Raw genomic sequence first — 20670 nt, 5'->3', positions numbered from 1 at the left:
GGGTAGGATACTACGGCATGCACATTTTATAATGTTGGAACTTTCAGTTTAATACACGAAAATTTTGTTTCAAATAAGTTGAACAATAAAATTTCAAAATATCTATTATATTACGTATCCATAAGTATTATTCGACTTTTTCAACTAATATTATATTGAATTTAAGAGAGTTTTTCTACAATATCACACAAAATGTTTCGCTTGAGTAGTAAAACGGAGCATTTGAATTTTCTCCATTCTATATCTACCTTTCTACTATTTTTTTCGTGTCGTCTCATTGCATATTATGTAAGATATTCCACTCTCTATTAATAAAAGTAGGGAGTATTCTAAGTAGAGAGTAGTAATTGGGTATTATAATTTTTAGCAAAATATTTTGACATTAATATTATGCAATGTACAGGGTGTTTAAAAAGGGTGATCCCGTCTCTATGATAGATAGAAAACTGAAAAATATTTGGTGTTTGCTCAGTATAAAAATTTCGTATCGCCATCCGTATTCAAGATAAAGGGCGTTGAAGATAAAAAAATTGAACAAATATTTTACGATTTTGTCGTAATTACTACTAATAAACATTGTATTCAAATTCCATAAGAATATTTTTTGGAAGCTGATACATCCAATGAGTTTGTTTTTATGTTTGACTCTCATAGAGGGCGCTAGTAACACGGTTCTACTATTTCGGCATACTTATTTCGGTCCTGAGTGGTGCGAATTGAAGATGATGTGTTTATACCAGTTCAATCGCGTTTGTTTTTTAACCATGAATATTGTCTGCGACCAGGTCCACGTTTCCCTTCGATTTTTCCTTCTATTATCAATTTCATTATATCATACTTATTATCACGGTATATGTGGCCCAGATAAGCGGTTTTTCTTCTATTTATTGTTATAAGTAACTCTTTCTTTTGTCACAGTCCAAGCACTTCATCGTTAGGTATATGTTGAGTCTACGGAAGATCCACATTTCAAAAGCCTTGAGTCTGTTCATCGTTTCCACTTTTAATGTCCATGTTTCTGTTACATAAAAGAAAACTGAGTGCATGTACGTCTTTACAAAACGGTATTTCAAGTTTAAGTTCAAGGTTGCGTTGTTCTATTCGTGATTTTACTTCGACGTCAGGGTCTACTTTGAGTTTATGTAGCTGCCAAGATATTCAAATTTCTCAACTGTCTCTATTGCGGTGTCATATATGTTTGTTTTTGTTACATTCATTTTCATGCCTAGTTGATCTCCCACTTTCTAGTTGAACTCCCATTTCTACAACTTTGTTGATTAGGCGTTGAAGGGCTTCTGGATTGTTTGCAATGATACCCGTGTCGTCTATATGTTGTTTAATGTTTTGCCGTTAATTTTTAATCCATCGTCGTCATCGCCTATTGCTTGGTTGAATATGTGCCCAGAGTCCAGTATTTGAGACAAAACATAACCTTTTCTTATACCCTTTTCTATGTCGTTTGTTCATATCTAACCGTTGCTTCTTGGTTCTCAGTTCGTACCAAGTAGTATTTGGACATAACTTTTTCAATATTATATTTATGGATCAAAATTTCAAGTGAACCTGAAGATCATTTTATTTTACACCAAAAACTCGATACAGTATACAGTTTTCGGAATATTTTGATTTGAAACTTATGAAGTAATAACCGATAGTGTTATAAAGTATTGATAAAATTATTAATTGTTATTATTGATTAGTAAGCATTATATGAACTGAAAAGCTTTTGTTGCGTTAATGAGACATTATCTATAAAACGAATACGTCTAATCAGTATAGGATCTTGTTTTTCAAAATTTAATAAGTCTGGGCACTGAGCTATTGGAGGCTTTAGTATGAAACAAACAACAATTTTATTATCTATCTATCCTAGAGACGAGAAACACTCTTGTATGAAAACTGGAATGTAAAGTGATAATCCAATACTTAACTACTCAGTCCCCTCTCCGCAACCTCTTCTACTATAGGTGTACAGGTGTTATTTCTTCTCCATTTTATTTTATCTATTACTTATTGTTCACCCCATCTTCAGTTCAGACCTATTTTGTCCAGGTTTTTTGCTATTTTTCCATTTCATTTCCATCTGGGTCTGCCTCTTCTCTTCTTTTTGTTCGTTTCGGTTTCACATATCACCTCAACTGTTCTGTCCTCCTTCATTCTCATTATGTTTCCAAACAATCTCAACTGTTATTGTTGAATTGAATTTACCCTTCGCTAAGACCTTATGGAGTCTTGCTTCTGTTGTTATAACGCATTTATTTATTTCTGATATATTACTTGAATTTAGCGATTCTGCATATCTTCTAGCCTAGCGGTAGCCAATGGCAAGCGTGTATCTTTAAAATAAGATACAGAGCAAATTCAATAATTGCAATAAACACCCACGATATTCATCAAATATATTCCATCAGATTTTTCCACGCTGAATGATAGTTGGAGAGAAAAAGGATTTGATTGTAGCTTTTACTATAAAAATGTGAAAATTCCAACGATTTTCATCATATCATTTTTTGTTTCAGCAAAAGATACAAGCAATAAAAAATTATCCGGGTCTATACACAGCAATCATTCAAAAAAGCAATCAGGGGTAAGTTCTCATTATTCTGAATAAGTTTATGACATAAGTTCCTTCCAATAAACTTGATTGATGGGTCAAATTCCTTTTTTTATATCACAGAGAACTCGTGATTGATTTTTTTGTTCGATATAAGTTTGTAGTCTTATACGTTTTTTTATAGTTCTCATTCTTCATTTCTACAAGCATCGAAATGATATCAAAGGTTGCCAGTTCTCTAAACCAAGGTTTGAGAAAGACATCTTTATTTGCCATGGAAAATTTCACAATTTTTTAGATACAAAATAGAATACAAGTAAAACTTAAAAGTGATGTGAAAGCAGAAGAATGTTGAAGGATAAGGATGTGAAAATTGATTCCGAAATAATGCTAATAATAGAGAAAAAATTATGCGTACTATTATGGGACCAAAAAAATAATAATATACAGACAAAGAGCGAATAAAGAGTAGTGCTTAAGGAAGAGAATGTAGTAAAATTAATAACAAAAAGCAAAACATCTATGGAAAGCTGGACCGTAAGCTAGATGAGCATATGGTGATAGAAAAAGAGGTTGTAAAAGGTGAAAATGGATTTTGGGAGAATGGGAGCCTCACAAATCTCAAGAAAAATCAATAAAAGTAATTAAAAAGCATACCAAAAAGGATCAAGACAATATATAAATTTATTTCTTTCAAATCCTTTTTTATTTTTACAATGAAAAATCGTTCAATTTTAAGGGATAACCACTATGGAACTGAAATCTGCCAGGCAGATCATACGGAAGATGTCTTCAAACCCTCCGCTGGGTGGGAGGTCTCATTAGAGGTTGAGCTAATGTGTTGGGATGAGTTTCCATGCTGTAAGAATATTTATGGGAGAAGCGAGATATTTCGTCCTTAACTGACTTATTTTGGAGGTAACAAGCAATAACGCTGTTGGGTACATACCAAGCAGCATTTACAATAATTCTGGGTACTTTCTATTGAAATCTAGAATTGCTATACTTGAGTTGGATGAAGTGCTTCATAGTTGAGTACCATAACTCCAGATCGGGTTTAGTGTGACTTTGTATATTAGCAGTTTGCTGATGATTGATAGTTGAGAGTTTCGACCTATTAACCAAAACAGCTTGTTCAGTTTTAGACCCAATTGCTTTCTCTTGATTAGTATGTGAATGCTCCAGGTTAGTCGTCGGTCCAGATGAATTCCAAGGTATTTTGCACTCTCTTTTTGTTGCAGAAGATGCCCGTTCCATATTACAGTTTGGCAGGTTCTTATTCTCCAATTTTTTAACCACAACGAAATATATGAGAGGCCATAGCTGGGTCCTGGTGAGATGCTAGCGTAACAGTGTCATCTTCATAAATATGTTGCGATACTAACATTGTTGTGTCTCTGGGTATATCAGCTGTGTACATGAGATAGAGGATCGGGCCAAGTGCACTTCCCTGTGGAACTACTCACATAATTGGATATAGAATGGTGATTTAAGCTTGGATTTTGACTTGAAAGTGCCTATCTTGCAGCTAGGATTTGGAAAATATTGTGCGAGAGGCTTATCCTGGTTTTGTATAGTAGTCCATCGTGCCCAACCTTGTCGAATGCCTGAGCGATATCCAGAAAGGTTGCCGAACAGTATTCTTTATCTTCAAAAGATTGATACGCTCGAAGAACTTGTTCTATGGGTGCATGTTTCTCTCTAAATCCAAATTGATGGTTAGGTATTATTTTACTGGCTTTTAGGATCGGTTCTATTTTTTTAATCAGTAGTTTTTCAAGAAGTTTTAACATAAATGGTAAAAGGCTATTGTTCTGTAAGGTGTAGTGTCTTCAAGAGGTTTCCCTGGTTTAGGGATTTGTATAATTTGGATTACCTTCCACAAAATTGAAACATAGCCCCTCTTAATAATGAATTTATGAATACAATATACAAAAGCCTACTGCATAAATCAACCTATGAACTCAATAAAATTAACATGATTCACCTGCAAATGTAACTCACAATACTAGCAGAAAATCATTTTTCAATCATTTTATTCTCATTCCCAAGTTACAATACAGAAATTTTTACTGGAATTGTTTTATGATTTCAAAAAAAATCTGATTCAAATAAAAACTGAATGTATAAAATATACTACTTCTGTTATTAACGCTCTGAGATGGTGTCACCCAAACTTCTTACCATATCTTAATTCTGTAGGTTGAGTATAATAATTTTCAAAAACAACTCATGAAAACAAAATTCTAAACATCTTTGGGAATTAAATGAACATCGAATTTATCCTCCCTTTACATATGAAATTATAAAAGTAAGATGTATCCCTTCTATTGGAATGAATCACAAATCACAATTATTCAATAAAATTGTATCCTTCGGGAAAAAAATTGACGTGTTTTTCAAAATTTTTTAACTATTTACTGCAAAAACGATACCAAGGGTGAGATATTTTCAAATTAACAACCCGTATATTAATATTTCAAAAAGTAAAATTTGTTACCATGTACTCCATATTTCACATCAGTAATAATCACATCTAACACCTGAATAAACTTAATTGGATTTCTGGCACACTCAAACACCCGTTCGTGTCCCGGGATTGCTATCCATGAAGGGATCCAGATAAATATTATTTGTTTTCCGGTTCTCTGGAGTTTATGTAACTAGTGTTGAGTGTTCAGTGGATTTGATAAGATTTTTTTTGTTATAACTGCAAAGTGGAAGTGTAAATTTTTTGTCGAATAATCTAATTGGCTGTCTTAAAGCATATTGATAACAGTGTTTGATCCACTCCAAGATAAAAGTCCAAGAAAAAAAATTGGCATAATATCATTTCAACTTTTTATTACAGTCATTTGTGAAGGTTATGATAACTTCATTCCTCATCTTGAATTGTACATCCAATTATTATCTTGTAGGGATGTTCATTTTCATCCTTTCGATGAAGTCTGTTGTTGAGATTATATCGTGTTCCGAACTAATACTTTCTGTATCCTTTCTCCTCCTCTTTTACTTATTTCCAATAGGATAAGAGAAGTACCATAATTCGTTTGTCTTCCAACATTGTTCACTTACAACCTTTTTTAAGGCTACACCTTTTGTGTACACCAATGCTTCTAGTACTGCTTGTGTGATTCCATTGATTATCAGTGCTTCCATCCTCTGCACTTTCGTGAGATCCTTTTTATATTTTTTTTATCTTCTCTCTAGTTACTATCTTTCCTACTATTTTCATATGGATCATTTGGAAAGTCATTGTTGTATCTTCTTGTTTTGTTTTCCAGCAATATTTCCCAGATATCCCCCAAAAATGAGTTTCGCATAGTAATTTTTGCGGGCGTCCCTTCGTATCGGAATCAAAAACTTAAACTGAGACTCATTGCTCCATAAAACTCTCCCATTGTTCATGCATCCATTTTTTATGTTCTTTATAAAATTAACTGTATTTTATTTTGACGTTTTTAAAGAGGTTGCTTCACTGCAATCCTTGATCTCCTTTTCACGGTAGAAGTACTCAAAGACAGATCCCTAGATTCTTTGATTTGAGCTGCTCTCTGGACCCGTGAGACGTCGATCATGTTTACTGATCAATACAATACGTTTATCTTCAGAGGCTGTGGTTTTTCAAGGCACCCTGAACATTTCTACTGTCAAAGCTCTTTGTGGGTGCATGTTTTTTCATCTTATAGTTCACGGTACGTCGATGTATTTTTAAATAGGCGGAAATAGTACGATTACTATTGCCTAGACTATAAAAACTTTAATTAATTCACGAGTTACAACAGATAGTTTTAAAACCTGCAACTCTGAATTTGCGAGAACGAAAGCAATTCGGATAAGAACTCCTCAAAAAGATTTCTTTGTCCAAAAAGTACTAAACTATAATTATAAACAACGAGAAAAGAAGTCACAATTCAATAAAAAGAAACAAATCAGTCGGTACAAGTTTCAACTTGTCGCACTCACCGATCAAATATAAACATGCGCTCGTATAAAGTATACAAATAATGGACATTATTATTTTTGGTTTGTAAGTCACTGTTTCAATTTTCGCTTGACCGGAATTGTATAATTTTATATCGAGATTTTTCAGTTTTTCTCAGTAAATCTGTGGAAAAATTGTATATAGTTTCTATTGAGTATATTATACACTATATAACAGACAATTACTTGCGGTTGATTTCATTTTTGAAGATTTTAACACCGCACCTGATTTTTTTAATATCGTTTCAGGGTAATCGTTCTCGTACGACAAGTTTTTTCAATTCGAGTACCGAAGATGCTACCGTTGCAAGTTCAACGCTCTCGCTTCACGATGGCGACCAAAGTAGAAGACAAATAAAACAACGACTGACGGCATTTTTTGGAAACGTCAAAGTGAGTACCTTAATCAATACCAATTTTGTGGCTTTAGTTAATGTTTATATCAAGTGCTTCAATTAGGAAACCTCTCAGCAGCATATCAGAAACTGTTCATAGCACAGTTGCAGAAAATATTAATAAATGTTGACTCGAAAGAAATCTGAAAACTTTTTTCAAGTTTGAATGTCTCTCGTTCAATTATGTCAATTGTCGAATTCGATATATCAAATTTGACAATAACAACCTAATCAATGGAGTAACAGAAAAAATCATCGCAACAAGTTTCAGTTTTAGACAAATTACCGCAGGGATGGCTCAAGGATCTATACTGGGACCGGATGGAATAATCTATATGATAGTCTGGTGATAGACTAGAATTACGTATTGGCGTGATTCTCGTTCCTGACGCTGATGACGTAATAGTTCTGATGACCAAACAATTTGCAGAATGAGATGAATAGGGGGATGGATGACAGATAACGGACTCGCTACGGAAAAAACTGAGCTGATGTTTCTAACAACGGAACTTATACAGTTAAATCTGCCTATTGAGATCAGGACAGACAAAATCGAGTCTAGATGCGAAGTATTTGGGAGTGATCTTAGATACGAAGATGTCTTTCTGGAAGACACGTCAAAAGGCGGCCGAGAAGACAGCATCTTTGAGCCGCTTAATGACAAATATTAACGGACCACGATCGGAGAGGCGGAGGCTGTTGATGGCGACGACTCACTTAATTCATCTGTATGGAGTGGAGGTCTAGTCAGACACCCTGAGAATAAATAAATACTGCAAATTCATGACAATAGTAGAGAGACAAGATGCACTGAGAATCGCCAGCTTCTATTCACTGCATATGCTGTCCTAATAGTGCTAGGTGCAATCCCCGTGGACGTACTGGTTTTCGAGCGTAAGAGGATATTCAGAAGCAGTCCAGATATAACACGACAGGATGCGGCAACCATCGAACGCACTAGAACAATACAGAAGAAAAATCAGGTGAATGGAAGCGACCAAGAAGACGTTAGACTGTGGACCAAAAGGAAGTTTGGAGATGAGATCTTCTACATTACCCATTTCCCCACAAAATGGAGACAGTACAAACAACTTAGTGTTCATGTTATAAACAATATACAGGCACAGATTCACCAAGCAGAAGTAATATCACAATAGTTGGACGGAGATTATAGAAGATGGCGGTTTAGTGGGTAGGCTACGGGAAGCCCACATATTCATCAGCTCTCCTGGTGAAATCTGTTTCTTGGACTCCGTATCGTCTCAAAAAAAAAACAAAAACAATCAGCGCATTCCTCAAAAGATTTTGCGCAAAACAAGTTTCAGTTTATGTACTCAAACAACGGATGGGGAGATTGAGAACTTTTTTGTTTGAGCGCCAATTTTTTAATAGTAAATAGACTCTTCCTCAAGGAGTGGTATTAGGCTTCAGTTAATTTACATAAAGACTGGTACTCAGATGGGGTGAACAATTAATATTAAATTGGACGCCACCAGCTTTTTAACGAATGACGTTAAAAGATAATAAAAAAAGCGGAAAACCTGGAAACACCTTATAAATTAAATCAAAAATAGAAATTAAACAAGCTAAAACTATTCCTGGACACGATTATTCAAATTAATATTTATTGCTAAGAACAATAAAAAAAGTTTTAGCATCAAATAAGTTTATTGAAAAAATAATAAATTCGAATTAACTGCGTATCCAAAAGAGCACAACGAACAAAAGCAGTTATAAATTAAAAACTACTCAGACTTTTCCATATATTGAAAAAAGACTGGAAGTTATTTATGGAAATCCGGGATGGTTGCAGTTGTCAACTAGATTCCTAGATGTTAGAGTTAAGGTTGAGTTTGTAGTCTGGTGATTGATGTGGAAACTCCTAACCTGGCAGCTGTAGAACAGCGAATATAAAGAATAAAATCACCACAAATATATTAAAATTTACTTTTGCTTGAAGTGTAGATAGGTAAAAAAAAATTGTAATCAATTTCGAGGTTTTATTGAATCTCTCGAATGGAGTGGGAGGTCGATAACAAATTAATTCACAATACGTAAATGTTTGAAGAAAACATAACAAATCGAATGGAATGTTACAACTTTTTCCCATTAATATAAGAGGAATTAATTCGACTCTACGAAATGAGTAAAAAGCTAGAGAAAGCTTTTCAATTTAAGTTATAAAAAATATCAAAAACAAGTATGATATTTCAATTAGCGATCAGATAGAAACCTTTCTTATTAACAGAGAAGCGGAAGCTGTTTGACGATTTTTTTTACCTGTCTGGCGACATATTACTCTTAATGTTGTGTTACATGAATATTACAGCTGGAGTTCCGAAAACGGGAACCCACCGATTGGCTTCAAATTTTCACCAGATACTGTCTCACACATTGTACCTAAAATGATTTCATATCATGAATAGCTATTATAGGTGATAAAATTTGTCGCTACATATATTTATTCATATTTACTATGGGAGTTGATGCCACCCTTTTTAATTTGCTATCTCGCTTTATTTTTCACAGCCCATTAGCGACAAACCATCTCAAAATTCCAGTTCCAATTCATTTCCTCATCTGCAGATGTATAGCTTCCTTGATAACCAATTAGAATTATGAAATCATCACATTTTACAAAGTAAATCGTGAAAATATTCTCATTAAATAGCCCTATGTTTCCATTTCCGAAATTGGTTTTCTAATTTGCCTAAGCATCTCATCTGACTATTCTTGTATATAATAAATAGATTTGAATTGTGATGGGTGATGAAAAGCACGAAGAATTGACAGCAATTTTCTTTAAAATGTTCCGTTCCGAAAGTTAACAGTTCTGTTTGTTTAGTAATTTAATGTTTCGTATAGAGGCAAGGTAATTCAATCTACAGATACCCAAAAACTAGTTTAGGGATGACCTATATTGCGTCGATCTGTCCTTTAATGCTTAGTCGATATTTCAATAAAAACCGAAATCGTGTTATTTCTGTTATTTTTCATTCGAAGAAAGGACCCACAAACAAGATATGTTTGCAGAGTTTATCATAAATATAAAAAAAAATGTATAATATTAAAAATGCATTCATGTTCAATTGTTGCATTTTTTAAGCATTCGTGGAATATTTGTAATATTCATGAACACTCTATATATTAATATCAATCTCACCTGTGATCTCTGGAGACGATATTCGGCGCAAAAAACTTGTTATAAGAAATAAGGATCAAAATTTAATTATAATATCAACTGTATCATCAAAAATATTCAAACCATAGCAAACTTGAAATGGAATATATGAAACCACATTGTAATTTATCATGACCCACGCAGCGGTTCAAAGAGTGTGTCAGCGTTATGAACAGACTGGATTCTTTCATAGACGACCTGGAACAGGCAGAACGCAATTTACAATCGCTCATGATGACCGATTTATTGTGTCAACAATATTAAAAAATCGTCACCTTAATGCCGTACAAGTGCAACGACAGCTCCGTGAGGTGCAAGGAGTGACTATTAGTATGTGGATAGTAAGACAACGACTGCAAGAAAATGACCTGACCCCTAAACCACCTGCGATTGGTCCAGCTTACACAGGATCATTTGAATTAGATTTTGGACAGTGTACCAAAGACCAAGAGAGCGATTTGCAGATTGCTGCTTTGAAGAGCGGAGTGCTTATGGGTATGCATGATCTAGGGTGCAATTTCTATGGGAGTACGAACCATGAACTTCAAGAAGAAGTTTAACGGCTGACATATACATCTAGGAGATTTTAGCAATGTGGTACCTTATGTCGAGTCTATTGTAGACGAATTTACCTTTATGTATGCAAGGCCGTACACCGTCAGAATGGTGCAAAATTACATTTCAGAAAACGGTTTTCGGACAAAATGGTTGTAGCAGTGCTTGGGGTCGGTAGTGACAGATTTAAACATATATTAAAATGGTTTATAATTATTTTTATTGTTAGACATATGTATCATCACATACTATAAACTTGTTATTAGCAAAATTAACTTTTATATTACCAGTGATCTCAAATTTGAGATCTTATAACTAATAAGGCACTCAAACAACTTTTCTTATAACAGTGTTCTTAAAATCAGTAAGAACTTTCCTAAATTTATATTTACTGTATGTGACTGTCAGAAGTTTCACCATAATTCGGATAATAATAGTTCAGAACAATACGAAAATAGAATAATGATAGTAAATAATATATAGTAGATCAATAAAATAATATTACCTGCCCACTTGATCCATTTTTGAACAACTCTACTTTCAGAATATGCATCTACACAATTGGCTATTTTAATTTGTCTTTCTTTTCTTCGCATGGATTTCCGTTGCCTTTATTTTTCGTTTCAGTTCAATTAGATTTTTCTTTACCTGTCTAGCTTTCAAACATTTCTTTTTCTGTTCATGTTTTTTCCTAACTGTCCCTTTCTCGAGCGTCTCTGTTTAAATGGTTTAATTGTTATTTCTAGCACATCTTGTTTTTCTTTTGCCGAACAGCATGCCTAAGATTCAAGCAACCTTTGTTGAATCCGTTGAAAAAGATGGTGCAGAGTCAATTTATTGGGATACATGCCCATTGAACGGAGAAATACCAGTTTAGCTGAAACTTTCCTGAATATTGGCTTGTGTCAAAGTCGGAGGCTAGCTGTCTTGATATTATCTGGTATGTCATAAATAGACAAGAAAACTTCGCATTCATCCGTCTCAAGCAGTAGTGATGGCCTTTTTGAATGGTCCAAAAACAAATTGATCCGATGGTAGTATCCGATGGTAAAAATGACAACGTAGAAATGTCATCTTATTTTCGAAAATCCTTGGCATTAATATAGAAATGAGATGAATGATTGTCCAACACTAGTAAGACCTCATGGGTTAGAGAAACATCAGAGAATTACTTGAAATGTTCATGGAACACTAAGAATGAAGTAACCTGCTTCCAGGCTGCAGAATTTGCAGTTTCAAATTAATCCCACTGGTCATCTAATAAGAGAATCGTAGTTATCGAAACACACATTAGACAGGGCAATTGTGGATGTTGGTGTATTGCAAATAAATAGTGTTTTCAGTATGAATATCACCAACGGTTCAAAAACTTAAAAGGAGTTGCACAAGTCCATAATCGGAGAATGCAGTGGATCAGGCAGTTCCAAGAATTTGGTAGAGATGTCAGCCAGTGTATTATCATGGTAACAAGTACTTTTTTCTTAGCCAACTGGGGCCCTTTTTTTCAATTCGGCATAGTACAGACCTATGACCGTTTTGCCTCTCTCCAGGTAGTCAATGTAGATAACGCTTTGTGAATTCCAGAACAGGGTGGTTTCGCAGAAACTCTTTCAGATTAAGCTCAAACACTGCTCTCAAGATGTCTTACTGTAACGCATATTGTCTGAAATTGTATGCAAGCGAGGACCTACGTGAAATTGGCATGATAGTAAATTGCCCTTGAAATAATTGTACCCTCGTAGACTCCGCTTGATTATTTCCATAGTATAAACAATATAATGGTTTGATTTCATTTGAATGATCACATCATTTAGATAAATTGATTACTATTGAAAGGTACAATCGGAGAAAATTTTGATTGAGTATTTAGCTAACACTACAACATATTAAAAGCAATCAGAAGAAAGATTACCAAAATGTTCTTTACCAATATAATACTAAACTAGAAGTTTTCAGAAAAATTCTGTACTTCCTTAGATGAAGAAGAGTATCTTGGAATTTTTCAATATGAGTTATGCATTGGGGCTAAATTCCAAGCTAATATTCCAATGTTCTATGAATTACCATCAAAACAAGTTTACTGTTTTCACTCCCAGAATTCACTGAATCAGCATAATCGAAGTTGTCATCCTTAATAAGATTAATAATAATTTGATTTGCTTATATGCAGCTGGTTTAAATTTTGAAAAATACTTCCATATATGGGAGCATGTTCGCAGCGACTAATTAAATTCATCAAAATAATTAATCAATGGAATTAAGATCGAGGTAATAGAGTGGCAATCTCAAAGCATTATCACTATGTTGTTTTATTTCAAGACAAGATACACACTTAAAAACCATTCCACAGGACAAAGCGTTTTCAGGTTAACATTTATGTAACTAATGTACTAATTTTTCTTATTTGTTAAAAATTAGCACTTCAAAAATGTTCTACTTCATATTAGTTTCGAAACAAATCCGTCTATCAGAGTTATTTAGAATTCATATTAAATACCTTTCATATATTATGTTTATTCTCATAAATCATTTTCTCTTTCTAATAACAAGTAGTGTGTAGCTGAGGCCTCAGAATGTTGATATATGTATACGCAGATCAGAAGTGTATCTCATAATTCTCTTTTTCACGCTACAGTTTCGGTTAACACCTTCGAATAATGATTTATTGTATAATAAGATGAAGGAGTATTTGAAGACAACGATTTATTAAACCAAAAATAAAGTCAGGACGTGAGGGTTTATTGGAAAGAGATTCAATTCATTCTCCTAAGTTTTTCTATCAATTTTCTGGATGTGAGATGAAGATTTATTCGCCCACATTCAGCCGGTTTTGTCTATTGTTGTTTTAGAAAAAATGGGAAAGGAAAGGTGGAGAGCAATCACAAACGCAATTATACAACAAATTCACATCAATTTGCACGACAGCATTATTAAAAATGGGTTTTCCGGGTTGAAACGGTGCTAAAATAGTTCAAAATATCGGCTAATGAAGTCATGACGACGGTTTTTTTGGAAAACACGCTGTAAAAGGCACATTACCTACATGCTAAAGGGTAGAATGAATAATATTCCTACTTACTGGGTCGAATTAACGACTGCATTTATAAAAGAAAAGTCCTTTCGCATTAATAAATGTTTATTCGATGCGGTAAAATATTTGGAAAAATCTCTTACGAAGTGTAAAGAGAATAAAAAAAATTATATAGTTAAGAAAAACCAAAAAACACTTTGTTTTGCTTTCAAAGCACATCAAACTAAAACAATCAAATATAATTTTTTTAAAATAAACTTGAAACAATATAGAATGGAAAATACTTGCATTATTGTGAAAAAAGTGTCGGACGCTCGATCTACGAGCAATATGGAACAAACCGTGAACGGGATTTGAACCCACGACCGGCGAAATCTGGAGGTTGACGTCCTAGACAGCTCGGCTAACGGACGCAATTGAAGTGGTGGGATATACTAACAGTAATGAGCACAAAGGAAAGTTAAAAACAAACAGCCTCTCAAAGCACGTGAAGCTAATATAATTTTTCATCCACAAACAAGTCTTGAAATTATTTATCCGCCGTCGAATTAATTATACAAATATTCAAAACAATATATTCGAATCTGTTAAAACTTTTCAGGTTTCCTAAGTTATAAATAGATGGCCTTATTCGAAAACGTGACAAGAATTCGAATTTTTATGAAAACGGATCAGTAAAATATATAAATACTTTTCTAATTCCTTCATTTTCCTATCACTAGTTTGAATCTACTTTAAGATGTTTAATAAGCTAAATATAACCGTATCTCTTTTAAGGTAATCATTAATCATAAAAACCCTCCCGACTTAATTTTTTTCATAATTTTCTCAAAACATTAGAATAACACGATCAGGTTAGAACAAGGTCAACTTTATTAGGGCAATTCTGACGCGGTCTATGCTAGGAGCGCATCAGTATAACCCTAATTGAAATAACTCAATTTTTCATCAGGCTTTCCTGATTATATCCATGCAATATATCTCTCAGCTTCACCTTACTGGAAAACAGAATAGTTATAATAAGGTTCGACACTTTTTTTCCACGTTCTCATTCATTTAGATAAGTTTAGTTAAGGTTCCAGCATTCGTCCAATGTTCAACCAACGTTGGAAGGTAAATGTTGACGCTAACGTTGGACGCATCACGTAGTTACTGGATTTACTGATCTTTTGCTTAGAAAATTTAAAATGAGTTTGTAGTATTTACCTTGTTTTTTAGTGTGGTAACCTTGTCCTTTCATCTTTATAAGAACTTTTAAACGAGAATATAGTCCAAGATTTTATCTTAGCTTTGATCACAGTTTTGATCTAGAAGCCATTTGATTACAGGTAATTGATTTTCCTTCTTCTAAATTTCATATTACTTCTTTTTCTTATAGCCATTTTCTCATCTCATTGAACAATTTTTGCTAGGTCACCAGGAGGAAAAATTATTTTGATGTACATCCAGTGGATTCTAATCAAGAGAGAACCAGATATTTTTGTCTACCATACAGGGGCTAAAAACTTTCCATACGGCAGTGAGAAAATTGATTTCTTTTCATTGTTTGTTCATACATAATTTGATTAAAAAAATAATGCCTATGTTAAATACAAATACAAACCCAAAGCAATGAGACGACCCTTATTGGAGTGAACGAAAAAGAAGTAGATTTATCACAATTGTTCTCATTATGTGCAATTTATTTCTTGAGTTTTGTCAGCATCTACAGTTTTTCTCCTTAAAAGAATGACCTGATAAATATTTCCTTAATCACATATTTATTCATGGAAAATACCGAACAATTTCTCAAACTTCACAATCCGGAGAAAGCGTAATTAAATTCGAAGATTCAAGTTGAAAGAGAAGTTCAAAGAGGTGGAGACAAGTCAAACATTTATAAGTATTTATAACTGGTAGGGCTAACAAGTGATAAATGTTTATAGTTGCAAGCTGTGGAAAATTAAAATTTAGGTACTAGGCTTATACCGCGCATCTATATCATCAAAAAAATACATTATTTTTCATACAATTTACAAATTCCTATCAATTAATAAAAAGTATGCGATTTATTTAATGCAAAGTACAAAAAAATTATTCTAAATGGAAGCTCAAAGTTACCAAAAAAAATGAAACTGGGATATATATTAAGTCTTCAAAAGTACCATCCGTATAAAATTTAAATATCAACATATATCAACAACTCAACAATGATGATCCAGATCGCCCTATGCAGTTTTATAACAGAATTAGTTTTTGAAATCCACATTTTATAAAACAAATCATATTTTCTTATCAGGGTACGTTCTGCAAATGGTTCAGTCAATCATCAAAATTGTAGAAGCAGCATTAAGAATAATCCTCACTGGGTGAATGGAGGGAAATCATATATGACATATTTATGGGTCCTTTTTGAAAAACTTCATAGATGAGGAACACTAGACTGGCACCCTGCTCCTCTATATTTTTTATTAATAAAAATCAAAATCTTATATGTATACACTGACTGTCGTGGAGGAGGACTCCCAAAAACTATATTGTTCCCAAAGCAGTCCTAGGTCTAGAAAAATTACCTTTCATGATTTATCAACGATAATAACTACTTTGAATCTGATAATTTGCGAGTAAAATAATAGTAATAGGAAAACTACTAGTACTTGTTGTAGCTACTAGCGCCGCTACAGAAGTTCGCATGTTACAAAGGTTAGCGACTGTCAGCTATTGAGCCTACTCTTTCGAATGCGACATCTAACGTGTCTGTGTACAAACCAGTGTAGCCGTTCCTTCGTTTGTGAATAAGCTGTCTTAAAAATAATCGATGTAAAAATAAAGCAGCGTTGGAAAAACAGCAATCGAAACTCATAATTTATTGAAACAAGTGAAAAGCAATGAATGGTTTTGAGTAATTCAAACGTTTCCAAGATGGCTAAGAATATGTTGAAGATAATTTACGTTCGGGTTGCGATTCCATATGATACCGAATGAAAAGGTGTTACCGTCGGCAAAGTATTTTTGCGATGCTGGACCTATAGAAATGGACAAAGGATGTGTGCGGTAAATTTTACATGAAAATTTTAATGAGCGAAAAATGTGTGCAAGAATGGTGCGTCATTCCGCACTTTTCTTCTAGAGATTTCTTGCAAGTACAACATACTGCTGCTAGATCATCCACTTTATTCGCTGGATCTTGCACCGTGCAATTTCTACCTCCTACTCAAGGTCAAATCAGCATCAAAAGGAAGTAGATTTGAGTCTATGAAAGCTGTAAAAAAGCGGCGGGTCTCTCGAAGGAACTGGCAGAAAAAGACTTGCTGCACTGTCGAATAATGAAAGATTCGCAAGGAGCGATGTAAGGATAGAGAAGTGATAAATATTCTTCTTTTTCTTCATGATACGTTAGGACTTAGACCTATGTTTGCATCAGTGGATACGTAGCTGCAGCTGGAATGATGAAGACCAGCTTTCATACCATCTTGTAGGTGGTCGTCCTGGTGGTATTCGGTTTTACTTCATTTGTAATTTTTGCCAACCTATCATCTTACATTCTGTCCACGTGGTCTCTCCATTCCCTTCACTGATTTATCGCCCATCTCACTACATCCTGGATCCTGGGTAAATATTGAATGTGATGATAATAATATAAATCATATCTAAATAAATCATTTTTTTATCACCAGGCTCGTTATTTGATAGCCATACCTCCAATACCTAATATCAAATTATATAAGATCGAACCTTTTGATCAACCAGATGATACTGTGAATGCTTCTGCTGATCAGGATATATTACCAGATCTGGTCTTAATTTAAATTATTTTGACATCAATTTAAATTGATCTTTATGCTCTACTCCATTTTTTACTGAAGCACAAAAAACTATGAACTATTTTAATCTTCCCAAATAATCGTTACGCTCTTTCTTCCCAAAATAGGCGCTAACATAGGTGGTAACGTCGTCCTCTGATCAAAACACGAAAAAGTTATTGGGGACTAGATTTGATTAATACGGTGGGTGGCTGAATCAAATTCGTGAAATTTAGCCACGGCGATAACCGACGTATAAGACAGTGTTATGTCATTATTTTCTTTAACTGTGGTCGCTTTGCATCATGCAATGATGCATATCACTCTCCTCTTATTGCTTTACCTTTTGAAAGATAATCGATGAACAACAATTCCATGACTATCCCGGTCTTCATGACTTTTCGGTCGATTGAGCTGTCTTTACGTTTTTTTGGAGCCGATCTACTGCCTTGACTATTTTGTCATTTCAGAAGTGTAGTGGTGGATCCAGGTTTCGCCTGCAGTTATCGACCGATGCAAAAAACCGATACATTCAAAGTGCGTCCATAAGGTCTGGTAAAAGTTTATTCGGGATCGCTTTTGGTCCAAATTGAGCTGACGCGGCACCAAACGCGTGGATAGCTTATACTTGCATAATTTTTACATCGATATATACCGAATTCATCCTTTAGGTATGCCGATAGACTTTCCTTTCAATCTTAATCCAAAGGTTGTACAATATGGTGAACTTCTGTAACAACTCACTCATACTATTATTAAAGAGAAATTTTATTGAGAGTCTTTGAGCACCTGCTTCACAAATGTCTTTGTCAATCTTGGGAACTAATTAAATGTATCTGCCATTTTTAATTCTGAAGGTAGCTAATTGAATAATTTTTTGGGGCTGAAGATGATGGAATTTTTTACCAGATCAGAAGTGGATGTATTTAATTAAATGTCCCAATTCTCTCAGTAGAGTTGTGAAAGTGTTTGCGAACCAAAGAAACGGTTTCTAAAATGAAAAGAACGGATAGAGTAAAAATTGAGTTTTTCAAAATAGAATTCGCAACGCGTTCTACCACTGAAACTATGAATATAACGAATAGCTCCTTTTTGTAATTTAAATATAGAATAGAAGAGGTGCAAATTACAAGACCCCCAGAAAGTCAAACCATGCGCCACTCAAATAAATAATTTGAAAATTTATATTTTAGTATAGTATTGATAACATAATTTTTGCTTCCAAATTCCAAATCCCAACGTTGCATTGATCGTAATTTGAGGAATATCTACATAAATCCATCTAAAATGTTTTTGATAAATTTGTATTTATCGCGTAAATTTTTTGGTGAATTCATCTTGGTAAAAAAGATGAATTACACATTCTGTATAAAAGCTATGGAATATCTTGAAAATAAAAGAATAAAAGTAGCTTGAACGTTAAAATGCCATTATCTGGTTTCGTTCATACGCAAAAATATAATAATGATGGAAAGAGCATTTTTATGATTCAAAAAACGATAAAAGAACAATATAAATACCTTTCAAAATAAAAACTTCACATGTTTATTTCATGTTATATACATAACGTCTTTTAGACACACAATGAAAGACTACTGCTTTAATCACTTGGTTTTTTTCGACTATGAGATTTTATCCTGTCAAAACGGTTTTAGTTCGGGAAATGTAGTATTTTTTGAGGGTGCACTTTATTGGACAAATATTAATAGAATCTAAAATATCACTTTTCCGAAATATTTGTTTTTGATTAACAGATAAGGCGTACACAACTATAGTATAGAATCAATTTCAATGACTATATTTTTATATATTTATTTGGGTCAGTAATTCTTGAAGGGGAGCTTCAAAGGAAAAGCGACTTAGCATTGTAGAAATCAATTTTCAAAATATGTACTATGATTTCGGGTGACTTTCAGTGACATCTGTCACTGGAAGTCATTTCAGTGACATCTGTCACTGGAAGTCATTTCAGTGACAACTGTCACTGGAAGTCATTTCATTGACAACTGTCACTGGAAGTCATTTCAGTGACATCTGTCACTGGAAGTCAATTTTAAAAGAATCGAATTAATTCTTTTTAGAAGAAAACACAAGACAATGGTCATGGCAATTGATTGGACAAGTAATTTGTCTATAAAAAGAAGCTAAATGCTTGGGAAAATAGTACTAGATGTATAGTGGAAGAAAATAATTCTAATGTAATCAACGGTTTCCACATACAGGGTGTTTCTATATTCGACTGACAAAGCTCTATCACAGAGAGATTTCAATAAATGATTCATTTTGATACAGCAATACGAACCCTCACGAGGCCTAGTTGCTGATATATAGGGTGTTCACAATTTTAAATCAAAATTAAAAATTTGCCATATATCAAGAACACCTTTAATTTTTTTTCAAATTTGGTAACCAGTATGCTCCTTAATAAAGTAATATTCTGACATGAACAAACTTTGAAAAAATTCAACCAGTGGCGCCCTGTCAGGGTTAGTTATCATTTTTATCCTCCTATTTTTTACGCCATTGGAGCAAACTCTTTTTTTAATTTTGTTTTAAATTGCCAGATTATTTTTAGTTTAGAAACTAAAAACCTTTTATGGAGCTACAATGAACGGTGTCACGTTTAGGATGAAGAAAATCTGCACTTTGTTCGTGAAAAGGAATTTCAGCATAAATATTCGGTTAATGTGTGGGTGGGTATGGTTGGAGATTGCTTATCAGTATCCATTCTATTATTTTATTACTATACCGCGAAAGAATAAACAATCCAGATCAACACTTTTTTTTTTCGACATTCTGGCTACTTTTGAAGGTGGATTTTCTAAGGATTCATTTGTTCAATATTTATTTTATTTATTCATGCACTCATTTTGCATTTAAACTTTTGTTGAAGAGGTTGAGACGAGCTTAATGACAATAGTTTGAACATCAATGAAAATAGAGTTTTAATAAAATATTTAATTAAATTATCCCACGAGGCAATCAATTCGATTTTTTATTATAGATTCATTTATACACGAAATTACAAATTCAATCATTGCACTTTCGATCCTCTAAATAATATTTCTCATTCCACAATCTGTTCTCCTGTAGATTCATAATTACTTTATAAATAAATTATTATCTATACGACAATGTTAAGAAAAATAATATTAATTATAAATATATAAAATATCTTAAGCTGTTAA

At 33.5% G+C, this 20670-nt stretch overlaps 1 protein-coding gene across 3 annotated transcripts in view; it reads left to right on the top strand.

Annotated features, from left to right (window-relative positions):
* LOC130902804 (pleckstrin homology domain-containing family G member 5) overlaps positions 1 to 20670 on the top strand; it is a 306366-nt gene that overhangs the window by 199361 nt on the left and 86335 nt on the right. For all 3 annotated transcript variants that reach the window (XM_057815134.1, XM_057815136.1, XM_057815135.1), the window contains 2 exons: positions 2520 to 2587; positions 6788 to 6931. In XM_057815134.1, the coding sequence (XP_057671117.1) occupies positions 2520 to 2587; positions 6788 to 6931 (212 nt within the window). The remainder of the gene's footprint in view (positions 1 to 2519; positions 2588 to 6787; positions 6932 to 20670) is intronic.

Source organism: Diorhabda carinulata, chromosome X (genome assembly GCF_026250575.1).
Source record: "Diorhabda carinulata isolate Delta chromosome X, icDioCari1.1, whole genome shotgun sequence".
Classification (NCBI taxonomy): Eukaryota; Metazoa; Arthropoda; class Insecta; order Coleoptera; family Chrysomelidae; genus Diorhabda; species Diorhabda carinulata.
This window is presented reverse-complemented; position numbering and strand designations above follow the sequence as displayed.